General features: G+C 40.4%; 1 protein-coding gene across 1 annotated transcript in view; it reads left to right on the top strand.

Moving 5' to 3' along the window:
• The window catches only part of RSRC1 (arginine and serine rich coiled-coil 1), a 3250950-nt gene extending 3239708 nt beyond the window's left edge, over positions 1-11242 (top strand). The window contains exon 10 of the mRNA XM_044070481.1: positions 10845-11242. Coding sequence (XP_043926416.1) covers positions 10845-10937 — 93 coding nt within the window. The 3' untranslated portion in view covers positions 10938-11242. The remainder of the gene's footprint in view (positions 1-10844) is intronic.
• Positions 11243-20760: the final 9518 nt, after the last annotated feature.

The following is a 20760-nucleotide window of genomic DNA, read 5'->3' as shown; positions in this document are numbered from 1 at the left end:
TTACTTTCTTACCGAGTCCTTGGTCATTCTTCCCAACCAAATTCCTAAATGTTTTAGGATGTTTCCCATAGGAAAGGCAATCTGCTTTTTTATTTCAGGGAAGGGGGTTTAATTTCTCAAGGCAGCTCTTCTCTTAGTTTTAATCTAATACACTGAAAATCTCCCAAATGCTTCCACGCACTCACAAAAGAATACAAATCCTCCTTATGTCTAGTCATTTAAATTAGTATATTGTCTGCACCTGGCATATATTCAGCTCTTCCCTGTCAGTCCAATAACTTTTTAAGAGAAAATGTCTTATGGTTGTGTTAAAGGCTCAAAATGAAATGCAAACAGGAGACAACAAGGGCACACTCCTTCCTCGGTGTGAAGAACCTTGTCCGCATGAATCTCTGACCTTCACTTAGGGCCCAACAGATGCAGCTTTAAGCACTTCAATAAATTCCTTTGTTAATCCAGAAGCTAACAAATCATGCATCATTAATTTCATCTACTTCACTCTATCAAATGTTTTTTCAATATCTAAACTTCTAGTCAACAGATTTCTTTACTTTAGTTGATTCTGTCTGATTAGTAGTCTAATGTCCAGGCTGGTAGTGTACGTCTCCCGGCTACTCTCAAACTCATGCTGATCATTATGTTGTCTGGGGTACTCTGTTCAGTAAGCGCACTGCAGGGATTGCTCTACCTTATAATCTTGATTCAAAACTGAAATATGCTTTTATGAAGCAGGCAAATTTGGGTCATTACCCTCCATAGGTAAAGTGCTATATTTGCCTTTCTCTAGGAGGGAGTTAATTATTTTGCTCCCAAGACAGTAGCACAAACATTCAACCAATAAGCAGTTATCCAAATTTATGTGTTAGGGGTTCATACCATGTTTGCATTATGCATCATGTATAACAGTACTTCTAAGTGTGTCAACATGATATTTTGAAAAGGCCCTTGTCTTAATTTTCAATTGCTGTTGTTTTAGGCATTGCACTGTGATTTTGCCAATATTCTCGTAGCAAGTCTTGTTTTAAAGGCCCTGCAAAATGGGTAAAACATTTAATTTATTTATTTTTTGTGTCCAGTCTTAACATGTTTTCCTTTAAAGGTTGAAATCCCCTGCTGAGGATACACATGCCACCCACTTAGCCCACTCTTGGCATCCTTGCATGAGATAAAAGGAGGTATGCAAACCTGTCCCACCAGTATCGTCTTTGCTTTCTATTTCTATAGTTTAAATACGCTCCAGATGTGGACTGTTGGAGATATCATGCATTTGCTGCCTAGGTAATCTTGCTCTAATAAGAATGCTATCACTGGATTATTCGCCACGGCAGTTAAGGAATTTTCCCTTTCCTCCTCAGACCATTATACAATGTTAATGGATTTTAGAACTGCCAGCATTTAATCTCAAAACTTGCTGGTGCAGTAGAGAGAAGCTTTAGACCTACATCATTAGTCAATTTGTGTCAGCAGTAAGGATCACCTTGTAAACAATGGCCAAAGAAATTCGTCTCCCCCTGACCCCCAAGTAAGAGCCAGAAGGGCAAATGGTAAAAGATATTGTAAAGTCAAGGCCTAAAGTCAGATCTGGTTCTAGCACAAATTCCAGAACGGTACAGTGGTGGTTGAGTTCTTACATGTAGGTTTATCTTTTATGTTTGATTTGCATATCATCTGTGTATAGTCACGAGACAGAAAGTTCCACCCTTGCATTCATTCTTGAGACTTAAATTATTGGAGGTAGGCACCATCTCACCACATGGGCAAGTGTACGGTGATACTTCACAGCCACATGAAAGGCAATCTAGTGCCCAGGAGATTGACTTTTTTCCTTTCCCTCAAGTGGATAATGCACATCACAGAAGGTTTATGTGGTCCCCACAGACTGTCTTGGGTCATAAGCCATCACTTTTTGCCACTGCATAGTGGAATATGGCTGAAATGGTGCACTAAAGCACCATCTAGCATTTTAATCTGATCCAAGTGCCAGCTGCACCTATTACACTGTAACTGTTGTCATTCTTGAGCTGCTTTGCAGTCATTGGTACTCAGTCATATGACTCTCAGCTGGCATGAGATCGGCATATTATTTGAGCACTAGCCAGTAGAGTCATTCTACTTGAGCCCAGCTAGAATGATGAGTCTTCTTTCCCTGTTTGTTGCATTGTTGATGAACCTATGTCCTGCTTGGTCCTCTGGCTTATAAAATCTGCCCTTTGCCAATTTCCTTTTTTCTGCTAAAATGCTTTAAACATTATTTAAGGAAGAATGAAGAGGTAGAATCCCTGGGCTATCCTACTGCATAAATATCTATTAAACTTGCTAAAGTTATGGTACAGAAGCCCCTCAGCATAAGTCTCTCTGCAAGCTCTGTAGGCCGCTTCCTAAAGTGTGCATGTATCCAAAGTCTGATTCCTCTGTGATTTATTCTAAATTTATCAGTACCAGTCATGATTTATTCTAAAGTATGATAATTTTTTTAGAGCTTGTCAGTGTTGTATGGGTAGGTGAGCCTCCAATTCCAAACTAGAGGAGAATTTTGTTTTGAGTTTCCAGGCACTAGGATAGTCTCTTACAAAGGGCATATATGTGATAGAGGGAGTAAGCAGTTTTAGTTTTGCTGTAGTCCATGGCTCTTAGAACAGCTGAAAGCCATCTTTATTGTCATCCTTCCCAATTATGAGAGCACTGCTGAAATGCTGTCCTGTTTCATTGAGGTTGGACACTGAAGTTTGGAATCAGGATACTTAGATCTTTAGGGAAAAAGTAGATAATGTATATTTAACAAGAGACAATATGCACTCCAGATGCTCACCAGTTGAGTTGAGACTCCTGCTTTCTTCAAGATTAACTGCAAATGAAACAAGATTTCATGGTAACAAATGATTTGATGTGATGTGATAGATGTTTTTAGTAAGAATTATAAGCAACTAAATTGATATCCATGTTGAATACATGCAAGGAAACAAGACTAGTGAAGCTTTTCCATATTCCTTGCAACATGGTGTCATTGATACTACATATCAAAATGAAGTGAATGATAGAATGCTTTTCTTTTCTGTAACATATAGTTCAGATATTGTAGGTATATGTAATAACATGAAACAGAGTACAAAGGATTACCAGATAAGACCACTCTAGCTAGCAGATGTAGGAGACTCTCTCTGATACCCTCCCTGTGGGAGGAATAAAGATGTGATGTTGGTTTTCAAAGACTAATCGTTTGTACTCTGTTAGTCCTGTCACCCTCTGTGTCACAAGTGGGATATCAGACCTGACTCGGGCTTTCTGGATTACCTCTGCTGTTTGTTATATGTAGTAATATAAGAAGGAATTGGTCTATTCTACTTTTAACATCAGAAATGAAGTGGACAATAGATGCTAAACTAATTTTCCTTTAAATGCTCCCCCAAGTTAGTGTTTTTTTTGTGCTATAAAAATGAGGACTGGTTGATAAGAAATAAGTTGAGAAGGAAATTCAGTACTTTTCAGTGTTATAATTTATCATCTCCAAGAATGATGTTGCAATGTGAACAAAAGATTATTGACTTCAGCATTTGGGTTAGCTTTTGGTGTCATTCAAACATGGTCCAATATATGATAGAGAGTACTAACAACTGCTTTGCTAGGGATAGCCTGCACCTCCTCTATCCCCCAAGACTTTTGTAGGTTGGCTAAAACCTTGTCTGCCCTATAGTGCCTTTTTTTAGGCAGCATCAGTCTTCAAAAGTTCCCGCATAATTAAACAGAAGCTGGATAACAGAAAGCTGTTACTTCTCAACACCAAAAACCTTAACAAAAAACTTCACTCTCTACAAGCAGTTCTTACCCTGGAAAACACTGATATATGCATCATCAGAGAGATTACCATATATGTAAAAAAAAAAAAAAACTTCACCTCCAGACTAGTTAGACAAGTTTATGATTTGGAACTTCTCCATGTCGAACTTAACATTAACAAAACCCCTTATCAGCCACATCAGGGCTAACTACATGACTCACTCATCCTATAACTCCTACCTAACTAGTATGGAGTACTAAGTATTAAGCCAAAAACACCAGTCTCCTAGGGGACTTCAACTTACCCCTCCATTAATTGGAAGACATATACATCTTCTAACATGTATGCCCAGAGATTTCTGAATTTCATCAGTACAAACTCAATGAATAGTTTGCATACAAACTAGGGACAATCTGGTCCTCACAAATATAGGACAGCTCTACTCAATACCAGTTGTAAATCTCTCCTTGGTCAAAAAAAAAACACAAATCAATCACATTTATTTTAACACTAAAGGCAAAAACATTCCCCAGTACCTCAATATTCAGAGATTATGCCAAGGCTGATCTACTGAAACTGAGTGATGATCTGGCAAAGTTCAACATCTTCCTCCAACTTGATAACCCACTGTTTTTGTGGAATAATTTACTGCTAAATTATATGTGCATGTGAATTGCTGCATCGATGCATCTGTCCCCCTCCAAAGTAAATACAATGTCAAGTTCAAAAATAAAACCCTGTGGTGGAACCCAAACAAAAGAAAAAAAACTTGCTACATGTAAACATGAATGTAACTCTTAAGATGCAGAAAAAGTTCTTGCTAAACTTAACAAGGAATGCCAAACCCAGATCAAATTAACTAAAGCCAGATATGAGGTAAGCACTGACAACCACAAATCCTTCTTTATGTTAGAAACCTTTGAAACAATGCCCAGCACTGCAGAGTGCTAATAGGAAATAACACAAACTCAGACCCAGAGGGCATAGCCAATCTACTAGCAGATACATTTATCTTTAACTTCACTCCCTCTCCCCTACACTGTCTGCAACCCTCCCTCAAATCTCTCATGAAGAAGTACTCAAGACAGTATCCAAAGCCAAAGACAGTTCTTCTACAACCTGAATAACAGCCCTGCCTACTTATTGGCCAGCCTTAAACAGGACCTGTGAGTCCCTCTATAGAGACTATTCATTGTCAGCCTCCAAACAGGTTTTGTGCCAGATGAATGGAATACAGCAACTGTTTTTCCCTTGCACAAAAATGGGGTGTCAGCAGATCAGATTTCTAATCCATAAGTCTGACCAGTCTCATTTGTAAGGCTATGGAAAGGCTTGTTATTGAATTAATGACTAAAGACATAGGTAACCAAAAAACTCTCAACCTAACCCAGTTTGGGTTTGTCAAGAGCAGATCCTGCCTTCTTAACTTGTTTGGCTTCTTATCAAAGGTTACTGATGCAATGGATGGGGAAAATCAGTACAACCACATATCTAGACCTTGCAAAGACCTTAAACACCATCCCATGCTCCAGAATCCTAGATAAACTATCACAATTAGTTTTAACCCATGCATAATTCATCTTATAAATATAGCCCAGGAACCTAGGGTGGGCTGCTCTATCTCCTCCAAAAAACAAATCACTAGTGGTGTGCCCCAGGGTTTAGTCCTTGGGCCACACCTCTTATGAATTTACTTCTTGGAAATCAAAGCTACTATTAAGGATGTTATGGCTGTTGCAGATTAATGTAAATTTTGTGCCATCATACACTCCCAAGAAGACATCAAGAACCTTCAAGATGGTCTTTCAAAATCTGTAGCTGGTACCAAAACAGTGGACTAAAACTGAATGCCAAAAAATGTATGACTGCATCCTTTGGCAAGCAAGAAGTACTTTGTAACTATCACATTGACAAATTCCTGTGAAAATCTGTGCAATAGTTAGGAATCTTGCAACCTGTGTAGACAATAAACTGTCCTTTGATCACCACGTATCTCCTATTGTAAGAAAGTCCTTTTTTATTGCAAATATATTACTGCGGACATGGCTTTCAGGTCCAGGGATGTGATCATTCCTCTGCATTTTTTACTCATCAGGCCGATCAATGAGTGTAATGCTCTCTTCCCTATGTTCCCGTCCAAACGTCTGACAAAACTTAAATGTCCACAATGCTTTCTGAATAAGATAATCAAGAGCCTAAATCATAAAATCTATGCAGCCTTGTCCCTCTTCTCATTGTCTTACAAGTTACTGAGAGTCATTCTCTTCCTCAAATATAGAGCCTCAACAGACCCTATCTTGTCAGACGTATTGCACATTCACAGTTCCAGTGAGGGCATAACCACCCACTCAGGAGATCTAAATTTCTTTTGCAACATAAGTAGAACATGTAATGTTAGATATGCATCACAGAGAATACATCATATTTGGAATCGCCTTCTACTCCACATAAAGATAAGTACTTTTCTTACACTATTTAAATGCAATCCAGAAGAATGAAGGAGTAATTTGCAAATTCACCCCTAGTTCATAGGTTCATAGGTTCATACTAGGCTATCTGCCCGAGGGCATTTACAAGCCTAGCCCATCGTTTTGTGGCTTACGCCACCCCTTTAGTATGGGGAACTATACCCCTTATTTTGCTGTGCCTCTGTCGAGCAGTGACACTGAGGTAATCCCTGGGGTATATCTGCGATCTCCCATCCATTGGTCAGGATTTCTCTTGAACAAGGCCAGCGAGGTGCTCTGCCTCACATGTACCGGGATTTTGTTCCACAGCATAGGGAGTCTTTGGGTGATGAATCTATCCCTCCAGCACGTCCTATTAATAGAGGTTTAAGTCTCCCACCTTGTGGCTCTGATGGATCTAGATTTTTGAGGTGAAGCATATTCATCAAATCTGGGTTTGACATGGCCTTGTATGTTAGGCAAAGGTCACCTCTGAGAGTGACTGAATAGAGCTGGAGTTCTTTCAGTCGGGCAGCATAGGACAGATTTTTGAGACCCTTTATCCTTTTGGTGAGGAACTTTTGTGGCCTCTCCAGCTGCTGCAAGTGTCGGGTCAGATACATTCCGAATGGGGCATTGTACTCAATCATTGGTCTGATGAGTGATGAGTAAAGGGAGACTATGACCTCCCTTGATCTAGATGAGAATCCCTTCATGATAAGGTGGGCAAGTAGCAGGGCAGGCAGGTGGGCAGGTAGATCAAAAGACTAATAAGTACCTATGAACCTACAGTTTCAACATATGTAAACACGTTAAAAAGATAAGACAGCTTTGCACACCCTGTGACAGGGAAGTCATGTTAACAGTTTGCCGTTATAACTGTAATACTGCATATGTTATTTTCTGTGTCATGTGGTAAAAGATTGCTCATGTTTTTATGTGGGTAAAGCAGGAGACTGAATGAAAGGATAAGCCAGCACCTGTATGAAATAAGGAGGAAAGTGGACCCAAATTCATTCTATAAACATGTAAGAGAGATTGCTTAAACATGTTTGCAAATTTCAAGTCCTTGAAAGTATAGTATACAAGGGTCATGAAGACATTAAAACACTGGTGGAAATAAGAGTTGCACTTGTAGATATTACCAAATGCAACTACACTACCAGGGTTAAATGACCACAGTTTTCTAAAAGTAAGACCACTAATTGGTTGATTAACTGGTTACTTGTTTTAAAGATGGAGTGCTTTTTTTTAATGTGGAACAGATCTGATTAGGTTAATTGTGATGAAAGATTGTCTGTGCATGACATGCTGTTATTGTTTTACTTCAAATAAAGATTCTTATCTGAATTGCTTTTTATTTTGGCTTTTGAAGTTATTGGTTTGAATCTTTGCAAGTAAATTTGTCAGCCTCAGTAAGAAGCTGCGATCCCTGATAAAATCCTCCAAAGCTAGTTACGAAAACAAAATCGCCACTGATTCTAAAGACAACCACAAAGCATTCTATAGCTATGTCCAGAATCTCAATGGCAACACTCAGATCTGCTCTGAGTTACAGCACAATGGCACTAAATATACAGACCCAACTGATATTGCCAACATCCTGGCAGATGGGTTCAGTGCTAACTTTACCCCCCTCTTACCCCCTAAAGAACCCATCTCTATACCGGAAGAATGCAAAGTTCCTGTAATCATGGCTGCACAGGTAAAAAACACACTCTCCAAAGCCAAGAACACAGCATCCATGGGAACAGACAACATCCCAGGCTGCATTCTACATGAACTACAGAATGAAATGGCACCCCACCTAAGTACCATGTTCAGTCATAGCCTCACCTCAGGCTTTGTGTCTGCTAAATGGCGCACAGTGACGGTTTTCCACTCCACAAGGGGGGAGCCACCACGGACCCCGGGAACTGCCGCCCCATTAGCCTGACGAGCCTGGTCTGCAAGGCCATGGAACGTATTATCATGGAACTTATAAACAAAGACATTGGTAATCTCCAAACTCTGAACCCCACCCAGTTCGGGTTTGTAAAAGGCAGATCATGTCTCCTAAACCTGATAGACTTCTTTGAAGCAGTCACCAAACCCGTTGACAAGGGTAAGGTGGTTCACACAGCCTATCTAGATCTTGCCAAGTCTTTCGACACCATCCCCCACTCTGGAATTATAGACAAATTCACTAAACTAGGTATAAATCCCTATGTCACAAGATGGATTGCCAACTGGCTCACTGACAGAACCCACACTGTGAAAGTAGCAGCCTCTAAATCCGACTTCAGAGCAGTGACAAGTGGAGTACCACAGGGTTCAGTCCTGGGGCCTCTCCTGTTTGGTATCTACTTCTCTGAAGTACAGGCTAACACAGAAGGTCTTTGGCTAACGAAGTTCGCAGATGACTGCAAACTAGGAGCCATAATCGAAACTCGTAACAATGTGGACATCCTACAACAGGGCCTCACTGAGACAGATGCCTGGTGTCAATGCCATGGCCTCAAACTCACTGCCAAAAAGTGCATTGTCATCCCCTTTGGTAAAAACTCTGTACCCATGAACTACAACATAGGCAGTAGTATACTTAACACCGAAAGTGTGATAAGAGACCTTGGGACACAGGTGGACAGTAGTCTCTCCTTTGATAATCACATCACCACAGTAGTCAGGAAATCCTTCTACGTGGCACACCTCATCACAAAAGGTTTCTCATCCAGAAAAAAAGAGGTCATTGTTCCCCTCTACTCATCACTCATTAGACCCATTATAGAGTACAATGCCCGTTTTGGTATGTACCTCACAAGACATCTACAACAACTGGAAAGGCCGCAAAAATACCTCCTACCAGCCTCAAACAGATGCCCAACGCAGACCGAGCTACACACTCTAGGGACCTAAACCTTGTCACCACAATAAACAGAATATGCTGGAGGGATTGATTCCTGTCCCAGAGACTTCCCATACTCTAGAATAAACTACCTATCTATATCAAACAAAGCTCCTCATTAGCACTCTTCAAGAAAAATCTTGATGATTGGATGGGAAATTGGAAATTCACCCCGGGGATCACCTCTGTGGCTCTGACTGACAGTGGCACAGGAAAATAATTTTCTTGGGTGGCAAAAGCCAGGGTACCTTTTTGGCTGGGCTTGTATAGGACCCAGGGCTGATAGCCTAGTACCTACCTATGAACCTATGTATGCATTCCTGTTTTGTTTTCCTAGACATTGGCATAATCTCTTACAGAGGACGTATACATGGTGGAATGAGTAGCCAGTTTTAATTTTACTGTAGTTCAGGCTCTAAGATTAGTTCGAAGTTATCTCCACCATCATCATTACCAGTTTTAAAAGCACTGCAGAATCCCCAGCATGTTTCATTGAGGTTGTACACTGAAGTAGTAGCCTGGTATCTGAACAAGCAGGAGAGCATGAGCTTATGCCCCCTCTGTGAGAAAGTGATAGGAATATGGGAGTGGGCCACCAACTAAGAAATATCCCTAGTGGTGATCTGTATGATGTGAAATCATACATTTTGTTGGGCATTTTGAGTTGCATTACCAAAGAAAAAGCACAAGACCATCTTCTGGAGGTGGAACACTGCACTATGGAAGCTGACCTGTTCATAGACAAGTAGACAGCATCACTCCTCAAGTTCTGTGGACAGGTGAAAGTGGGATATGGACTCATTCTCCATTGAATGAAGAAGACTTTCCTATATGCCTTCCTCCCCATTTCCTTTTATCCCTTACCTGCCTGTTAAATTTCACGTGGGAAGGCCAAGACTTGTTATTGTGGCCACATGATGGCCTAAAGGAACCTAGTTCTATATCTTTTGGATCTTAGCTTCTTGTGAGGTATTTCTTGTAGTCAGGTCTCTGTTTGTGTGGCACAATGTCCACCTCCACTTGCCAGCATGACAGCTGTAGTAGTCCATGTGATAATGATCCAGAACTTCCCAGGGAGATCAGAAGGTATTTCAGCCTTCTAAAATGATCAAAAATGTTTCACTTGTCATCTTAAAGGCTTATCCTTGGCATTTTTGAGTTCAGCATCACTTATGCCACTGTCAGGTTATATGTTTCTGTCATTTTATGACATACTTGGGCATTCATTGAGGATTAAGCAGTTCTTAAAGGGTTCCTTCCTCCTGAGCTTTGATGAAGAATTATTGTCCACCTTGGGATATGTTTGCTTGTTTTTAGCTCTGATTTTAAAAGATCCTTTGGGAGGTACAGCAACTAGGTGAGTTCATAATAGCAAGCAAATAGTAATACTGTACATGTTAACAGTGTGGCCTAATGATGCAGATATAACTCTCCAAGGATCATTCCCAGTTATGTACTGTTTTGGGGGGGTTTGAAAATTTGCAATGATAGAAAATGCTTTGTTCAGATATAGAACTTTGAAATGTTAACAATTAATGGTGTAAAGGATAAAGATAATTTTCCTTTTAAATAAAATACTGTTTCATTTATTTGAAGAAAATATACAAAATTTAAGACAGAAAGGAAGAAGTTTTTTGGGGGGCATGGATTGAAGTTCTTTTTCTGCAAAACTGTAGTAAGTAACTAATGAAGCTGAGACTTTATTTTGCTCTGACTTACTTTCATTTTTCTTTCTCAGATGTTTATTGACAAGGCTGTTGCAGAAGAGCAGTGGTTTAAGAGGTTAATCTCTCTTCGTCAAGAAAGACTAATGGGAAGTCCTGTATGCTGAGTACTTAATAATTTCTGCAACAAGTAGAAGATTGGATTATACAAGAAATGAAATAAAATTGTAACTTCAATTGGTTTTATTCCTGGTGTAAAATAAGATCATACATGAGGTGCTTGATTTTTTTTCCATGTGAAGTGTACACAACTTAACATACAGCACCTCTGATTAACCTAATTGTATAACTTTGTTTTACATGAGTTTTTAAAGTTGTGTTTTCATTTCTTTTCTCTTGCATTAAGTTCTATTTTACTGTTCTTTGACCATTACCTTGCTAATTTAAATAAAGCTGTAAGCAAGCAAGTTAATTGTGTTGTTGATTTTCATCTGTTTATGTTCTATCACTGATCTATACACCTCCATGTAAGTAAAGCTGTATCTGTCTCCAGGGGTTCTTAGGAATTTTTTTTATTAAAACTTTCTACTAATATTAACTCTTACACAGAATATGTTGTAATATTAAATATGGCTTGGTTTTGTTGCATACCCATCAGCTGACCTTCTAGATAAGGTGCCACTACAGGCTAAATTATTTTCCTTTTTATCCCTAACATAGAATTAGGTCTTTCTTGTGCCAACTTCAGTTCCACAGCACAGAAATGGCTGAATATGGTGGCCATTTTGTACCACACTGTCCATTTTCCTCCCTCCTTGTTAAGCCCTTGTATACTGCTTATGTTTCTTTTCTGTTATAAACATTTATTCCCCCATCTAACAGTACTTGATATCCTTTCTCATGTTTGTGCCTTTATTTATGATTTCTTTTCCTGCATATTACTTTAACCAGTATAGTTGTCTACCTTGCTGTTTGAGTTTTTTTTGCATCTTTTTTAAAGCACTGTTTTTAAAGTAAACATATTTATATTTCAATTAAAACAGTGTGAAGTTTCACACCTCGTACATTTCCATGAATCTTAGTTATAACAGCACTAACCTTGTCTCCGAGTTGCCATTACTTTTTTACAGTAACCTAATTCTGTATTTCCAGGTTACATTTCTTAACCATTTTATTGTGATGCCCGTGTCCTGGCCCAGCAATCAAGGAGCATCAGTCCTCACCACTAACACCAGTGAGGGGCATCTCCTATAGTAGGAAAGGATAACAAATACACACGGTAAAGTGCAATTTCCCTTAAGATCACAGTCAGTCTGGGCTCCCTTGCTCTCCAGGTCCCCAGTAAGACTCCTCCCTGGACCTTATCTCAGCCAGTTGGGCAAGCTAAAATCTCCAGCACCCTCTCTGTCCAACCAGTGCTTCGTGTCCCTGCCCAAGTAGCTGACACACACACTTTGAGATAAGAGTTTATACAACCACACAGACTCTCCTGGGGAAGGCTGGCACAGGTTCTCCAGCTGTGCCCCTTTTACCCAGACTATACAGTAAAATTACTGCCACCACCCAGCTAATATTTATCAGCTACCCAAAGGCCCTTAAAGGGGTGTCCAGTTATTACTGTGCAATATTATTATCCAATTGGTAAGTGTGACTAAACAGTCAAGGCATAGAGGGACTTGGTACAGGATCACTGTAAATATGCAATGTACTCTTAGAGCTTAACTTATCTCTATACAAAACAGCCACCATTGAAAGGTTTTAAAATATTTAATAATAAAACACAGTGCTAGTCAAGAGTTCAGAGATCACAGAGAAATACTTAAATAATTCAGTAGTACAGATCTGATGTCACAGAAAAACACTTAGTCTAATTGTTCTAGTTTCTAGCTATTTCTAAGAAAAAACACAAGTCTAAGATAAACTTACTTATAGAGCAAGACAGTGCTGTGAGTTGGATGGTCAAGACAAAAATGCTTAATAATCTCTGATTCTCTGTGTTTTTAAAATCACATTCCTGGTTCCCATTACATCATTCTTCACACTTCCCTGGATTCCCAGGCTAACAGAAACTATATTTACATTCTTAACATCTCCTTGTGTTATCTTGCAGCTGGTCAGGAAGCAGAGCAATAAAAATACATTTGCAGATTTAAATCTAGCAATTTAACTCTTGGTTATAACAATAGAAAGAATGTCTTCATCTAGACAGGCCGGAGCCAACTTTAGATCAAAGGATCACGACATGTTTTACGTGGTCAGCAGAGAGCATTGCTTCATTTTTTTCAGTTCTACATCTAACAGCAGTTTTTTCCATTTAAGACAACAAGCCTGTGTCTTACATTAATATTTACAAGTGATAGAATTTATTTATACAATTCTATCTGGCTAGGCTAGCAGCCTTCACATTTCTCTCCCCCTGGAGAACTCAAGCTAGTTTTTCAAGTGACCCTCGAGAAACGCTGCTTGAGAGGGTTAGGTTTGAGTATACGTTACCCCATTCCCTGTCTTGAGAGCCCATCTGCATGGGCATTGCTTATCCCACTGCAGTGCTGCACTGACATATCATATGCTTGCAACCCTAGGCTCCATCTTAGCAACTTGGCATTTTGCTGGCTGGCTCTGTTTAACCATGTTAGGGGGTTGTGATCTGTCATAACAGTGAATTTCCTTCTATACAGATAAGGCTGAAGTTTCTGCAGTGCCCACACTATGGCTAGACATTCCTTTTCTACAGCTGCATAGCATTCCTCCATGGGTTGGCCTATGACTGAGATAAACCACTGGGTGCTTTTCCCCCTCTGAAGAAATCTGGCTAAGTACAGCCCCCACCCCATGGTTTGAAGCATCCACCTGCACAACAAATTCTTTGCTGTAATCTGGACTGGCTAACACAGGGGGGGTCCTCCCAAAGCTTCTTTAAGCTTCTGGAATGCCTGTTCACATGCTGGGATCCACACTACCTTATCTGGCCTTTTCTTCCTTGTCAGGTCTGTGAGGGGAGCAGCTATGGTACTATAACTGGGGAAGAACATCCTGTAGTACCCTGCTATCCCTAAAAATGCCCTCACCTGCTTTTTAGTAACAGGTGCAGGCCACGCCTGAATAGCTTCCACTTTGGCAGATTTTGGCCTTATCTTACCACTCCCCACTCGATGTCCTAGGTAGGAAACCTCTGCCATACCTACCTGACATTTGCTCGGCTTAATGGTCAACCCTGCCCTGCACCTCCTGGACATGCTGAAGGTGCTCTGGCCAGGAATGGCTGTAGATGGCAATATCATCTAGGAAAGCAAGGGCAAACCCTCCTGCTCCTTCCAGGATATGATCTACCAGCCTCTGGAAAGTGGCTGGGGCATTCTTCATCCCAAAGGGCATCTTTGTGAACTCATACATGCCAAAAGGAGTCAAAAAGACTGACTTTTCTCTAGCACTGGGAGTCAAGGGCACCTGCCAGTAACCTTGGTAAGATCAATGGTTGTGAGATACTTAGCTCCACCCAGCTGCTCTAGGGCCTCATCTGATCTAGGCATGGGGTAAGCATCTGACTCTGTGTGACTTTTTAATTTCCTGTAGTCCACATAGAACCTGGTGCTGCCATCCCTCTTTGACACCAGCACCACTGGGGAAGCCATGGGACTGTTGGACTCTTGAATAATCCCTAGTTCCAACATCTCCTGTACCCCCTCCTCAGAGTCTTATTTGACTCTCAGGCACTCGGGCCTGCCTAATACGCCTTTGGGGTCATGTATCCACCTGGTGCTGCCCCAGATGGGTGCACCCTGGCTTCCCAGTGAACATGTCCCCAAATTTCTGCAACACTGCTCGGATTTCTTGAGCCTGGGTAGGAGAGAGCTGCTGGGACATTGCTACCCCTTCCACTGAGGTGTCAACCCAAGCCTCACTGAGGAGATCAGTCCCCAGATCTCCCTCAGACTCCTCCTGCAATCCACTGTAAATGTTCAGCACAAGGGCCTCCCTATCATGGTAAGGTTTCATCATGTTAACATGGTACAGTTTGCACCCCTGCCTTTTGCCTAGCAGTTCCACCATGTAGTTAACATCACTTACCTTTCTTACCACCTTGTACGGTCCCTCCCAAGTGCTTGCAGCTTGTTGTGTCTGACAGGAATGAGAACCATTACCTGCTGCCCCACAGCATACTCTCGAGCTCGAGCATTCCTGCATGCCACACCTTTTTCTGTTGTTGGGCTTCTGCCAGGTTCTCCTGGGCCAAGCCCATGAGTTCCCTGAGCCTTGTCCAGAGGTTTAGGACATATGCCATAACAGACTCCTTGTGAGACTTGCACTCACCTTCCCCACTCATCTCGAATTAAATCTAGAGGTCCCCTCACCCTATGCCCATACAGCAACTCAAAGGGTGAAAAACCTGTGGATTCCAGGGAACCTCTCTGTAAGCAAACAACAGATTGGGCAAATAATTTCCCACTCCCACTTAAACTGATCTGCAAATGCCCGTAGCATGGACTTGATTGTAGAGTTTAACCTCTCAATAAGACCATTAGTCTGGGGATGGTAGGAGGTGATCTTCATGTGCTTCACGCAATGTAAAAGCACTCTGCAAGTACGGCAATGTAGGGCCGAACCAAATAAGGAAAAAAAATCACAGATGGCCAGCATACAGGTGAAGAAAGACACAAAACAAAACAGAGTTAAATCATGCTATAAAAATGGCTATAATTGTTTTATTTTCCATACCGGTTTTGGCAAAACAGCCTTCATCAGTGGAATACCTTCACACAATGAAAATCCCTCTTCCATAAATAGACCCTTCCACCAATGAGAAAGACAGCCCCCCCCCCCCACAAACACAAATTGACAACAGCACTTCCTTCAATTATATAGGAATGAATGATAATAATTGAGAATACATACAATGAGTAGGAATAAATGAAAATAATCACGAATACATACAGGAAAACGGGTTAAGCACTTTAAATGATCATTTAGTCCGGGTGGGAAAAGCCTCCCCTAGCTTAATAATCCAAAATTTTTCTTTCCTATTCAGAATGCTATGCCATCCCTGCATGTTATTCCTGTTACCAGCAATTCTGTCAATTATCATAAAGTGGAATTATGCATTCGTATGCGTCAGGCAGTGCCTGTATAAAGCATTGTGTCACGTTTATTGCGTATGTCACTACGATGTTCTGACATACGTATTCTTAGTGGCTGAGATGTCTGACCAACATAAAAGGCCGAACATTTACAGGTAGCCAAGTACATAATCCAGTCAGTTCCACAATTCCCAAAAAATTTGATGTCAAACACCTTACTGGTGTTTTTACTAGTGAATTGTTTGAGTTTACTCGCATATCGGCATTAGGAGCAATGTCCACAAGGGAAAGTGCCAAAAAGAGTATCCCCAGACAGGGTGAATTGTTGGTATATAGCACCCCCACTACTAGTATGTTTAAAATGGGAAAAGTGGGAACCCAGTGTTTTACCCTTCCTGAATGAAAATTGACGTCTCGTCCCTAATATTCGTTGCAAACTGTCATTGGCCAAAAAGATATTCCAATGTTTGTGAATAGTGTCCTTGATAATATTGGTGTTTCTCCCATACATTGTTATGAACCTGATGGTATCACTGGTGTCTACCCTAGTTTTGGCCTTATATTCCAATAAGGACATCCTGTCTTGCCTGTCTTGATTATTAGCCCAATTACTGGCAGAAAGAATGTCAAAGTCCCTGTATCCCCTATTATGAAATTTATGGCAGAGGTCCCATTGGAAAGAGTCATATCCCTCTTGAGTGGAATTAATTCTCTTCATACGAATAAACTGGTATTTCGGGATGTTGCGGATGGTATGGCTAGGGTGTAGGCTGGTAGCATGAAGCAAATTGTTATATTGAGGGTATTTCCGGAAAACTTTAGTACTCAGAGTGTTGTCCAGGTTTCACCGGATAGTAACATCCAAAAAATTAATTTCGTTAATATCCGAGTTCAGAGTGAACTCAATACCTCACTTATTGTCATTAAGGTATTGGACAAACTCAAAAAGGAAACCCATATTCGCCCGCCATACCATCCAGCAATCATCCAGATATCTCCGCTAGATGTCAGTTTCATCAATGTATATGTTATGAGAGGAATCATAAATTTGTTGCTCTTCCAGGAAGGCCATGAAGAAATCCGCATAGATCGGTGCAAATAATGCACCCATCGCGGTGCCCGGAATCTGCAAATAACAATCCCCCTGAAAATAGAAGACATTTTTATTCAGCACGTGCTCTGCCATACATAGGAGTAAGGTATTGAATCTAGCTGGATATAGATTTGCACGATCCAGCCAGAATTGTAGGGCTTGAAGACCAGCCCAATGGGGGATATTGGTGTACAGGGCCTTGACATCTAAAATACAAAGGAGCCAACCAGGTTCTAATTGAGTATCGAAACTGTGTAGTGTCTTATATGTGTGCCCTGATTAGACTCAAAAGAGGTTTAAGATATTGGGTCAAAAAAGCAGAGAGAGGTTCAGTCAATGAGCCTATCCCTGAAACAATGGGCCAGCCAGTAGGTTTGATCAAAGATTTGTGAATTTTGGTCAAAAGGTACATAATTTGCTTTTGAGGATTCCTAACAGTTAGATGGGATTTAACCGTCTCTGTAATAATACCCTCATCCACTGCTTCACTCAAAAAGGAATCAATGTCTTTCTTAAAACTGAATGTGGGATCTAAAGGCATAGCCATATAGTGACATGGGTTGGACAACTGTCCCTTACCCTCGTCAAGATAATCCATGTCCAAGATGACTACAGCCCTTCCCTTGTCCGCAGCTGCAATGACAATCCTATGATTGTCCTTAAGCTTCTGTAAATCTTTACTTTCCCCAATGGCTAAATTATGACCCAATACCAGAGACTCACCAGTGTTGAAGTGTAAATTCTTGAGCACAGCCTGTAAAAAGATGGATACATGTTTATTCATTGGTGGCTGGAAATTAGACTTGAAGAATCTGGACTCAGCAGACCTTTGAGAATTGTTCCTATTCCTGTGTTTCCTGCCACCCGCCTCCCCATACATCTAAAGGGTGAGCCACATTACATTGCTTTTTGGGGGTGGGTGATTCCCGGGTGCTGGCACTATCAATGTCAGTGACTGAAGATTCCTCAGCCAAGGTACTACAACAATATGTATCTGTCTTTTTTAAAATGGATCTGGGTCTCTTCCTGCTAATGGCCCCAACCGATTTACTGGTCTCAACAAATTTCACATTTTTGGACACCTCAAAGGGTTTGCCCCTATACTAGTCCATTACATCCCTATTGAAGTTTCATATTTTTTTATCCCGTGTTTGTTTCTCAAAAGTAAGAAGCTCCTTTGATAACTTATTCAGACAAACAGCATATTGAGGTTGACCCTCATATTCTTTGGATTCTTCACAAAGAATTTTTACTTCCGCAGTGTTCGTATCAATCATCCTCTCATAATATGAGCTCAGGATGTGTACAAAGGACATGGAAGCCTGCTGGAGTGCTAGGTTCCAATCCTTAAGTAACTCATCATCCATCTTGCCCACTAGGGGCTGGATGCGAACCCTGAGTTCTCTGGGCGTAATGTCCATATTCTGATAGGCTCTGAAAAGCTTCAGATGCCAAATATTCATTCTGAGGATTTTCATCCCCCTGCCAAGCTTGTTGAATGCCAGATTGCAGCCATCAACTGGATCCGTATTAGAAGCATCCTTATTGATGCCATTCTCATTAGAAATCCCAAACACTCATGTCATTTTTATCGGAACATAGGCCATTCAAAATAGTTTCAAGATCCATGACAATAAGCACACAATCCAGCCAAATAATATTCCAGCGAAAAACAGTGATGCAGAAACCCACCAGAGGCTCAGTGAATTGTCCGAATAATGCCACCAAAGGAGACTCTGTTTCAAGCAATGAACAAATATATTTTGCCCCAAAAAATATATATGTATATATATAAAATAACCCCCAAAAGGGAACACAACATGACAATTCAATAGGGAAAGTAATCCCAAACTGGGTAAGACAATACCCAAAAGAAATTTGTTGAGACCAGAGTACCAAATGCAAATTGGCAAAGGTTGACCATGGGTTCAACACTGAATCATGAAAGGCCAACCAATACTCTCAATATATTGTTATTGGTGCCACAAGGGCCCTTTCCAATTGGCCAATAGGTGTAATAAATGTTGTAAATAATATATAACAGAATTCCAGTCCGATAATGGGAGTGACAACCAAAAACACTGGCATACACGAATTAATGGTCCAGCCAATGTATCCACTTAATCACCATATAAGTTATTGAAAAATGTGGAAAAACTTTGTGAAACCAAAATAGATTCAAGTATCAAAAGGCCCAATGGTGGATCCTACAGCTGGTATTATGGTTTGCAGACAGATAAAAAAAAAACACACAATGTATAGACTGGATGGTAATCAAATGACCATTCCTACTACTAACAAATTCAACTGCCAACCCAATGTAATAATCCCTAAGGATTATCAATCACAACTATAGAAAAGGCATCCCCCTCACCAACTTCCTATAATTGTAAAGTGGTCAGTTATTCAGAGAACCTATGCCTGAATATATTTTATAAAAATAGTAGTAGGGACCTAACCACACCACATTGTTGCTACAAAACAGCCCGTACCAGGGCTGACATAGATCCTGATCCAAACAGCCTCTTAAACACTAAGGTCCGTTATCCAAAAATTAATGAACAATGAAAAAATGTAATTACATGAAATGATTCCAAATCCTATATACACCCCTGAAACAATTCCCCTCGAGTGGCAAAATGAGAAATTGTTATTGGCGAACAGCATACCATGACATACTATAAGTTATATTAATATCTATGACTGCCTTGCAGACGTTAATGGAATGCCAAAAGGAGATCGAGTGTGTGTATTCCATTATAACACATAACCAAATATGTTGTTGCATAAACATAACAGTTCAATATAAATCCCTGACCGAGTTATGAAATGTTCAAAGTATTACACCATTAGAGTCATTGAAGCCAGATGGTAAAACAGAATAATATGGAACATGTATGTGCAGCCACAAATCATGAGTCAAGCAACACAAGTCCCAGATTCAAACATTACATTGGATAATTGTTCATGGCCCCATAAATAAATAAAAAAGAATCTTAATACAAAATACGACTAGGCATAAATGCAGTAGAATTGTCTACAGCCCAAAGGCAATCTGTAGTCCAAAGAACATCACAATCATAGTATTAAATTTTGCCATATCCAACCCCAAATAGAATTGGAAGATAACAAAAAATATATCAAAATGTCGCCATACAGAGGCCCCAGATACCAGAATGGAATGATGCACCAAGCACAAATATGACGAATCCTCAGGCTTCCAAATGAACACTTCCAGACTGTCCCAGTTACCAGTTTAAACACAGTACCTGCACAACATAAGCAAAAATACCTATGTATGTTGATAATCCTCACAAATGTGATGTCCCAAAAAAGGAAATAAAGCGTACAGGAAAAATAATAGAGAGTCCCAAAATTGTGTCTGACTTCGCCACCTGGTAGTTCCGATGACCGCTAGCCTCTAGTCAATATACATACAAGATGGTAACCATAAGGAAACTAACTGTACCACATATGATTAGAATGGACATCCTAGGCCCAATTCAGCCTGTTATTTCCAAATGAATGCTTCCACGCTGCCCTTATATAAAATAAACAGACAGTACCTGCACATAACATAAGCAGTATACACTTATTTTTGTAAATGTTCGTCACAGAAATAATATTCCAAAGATGAATAAGCTAGGAATTGTTGAAAATGTCCCAAAAAATAGCTCACTCCGCCATCTTGAAGTCGCAATGGCCGCAAGGAGAAATTCAGTGTATAAACAAGATGTAATCCAAATAGAAAATGCTGGTGCTTATTTGAAAAGGAAGTAGATAAAAAATATAAATGTATACATTTCAACAGGTCCAACTGAC

Source organism: Protopterus annectens, chromosome 4.part1, assembly GCF_019279795.1.
Source record: "Protopterus annectens isolate FY-2018-M chromosome 4.part1, PAN1.0, whole genome shotgun sequence".
In the NCBI taxonomy this organism is placed as follows: domain Eukaryota; kingdom Metazoa; phylum Chordata; order Ceratodontiformes; family Protopteridae; genus Protopterus; species Protopterus annectens.
Note: the sequence above shows the minus strand (reverse complement) of the source record. Positions and strands in the feature narration are given on the sequence as shown.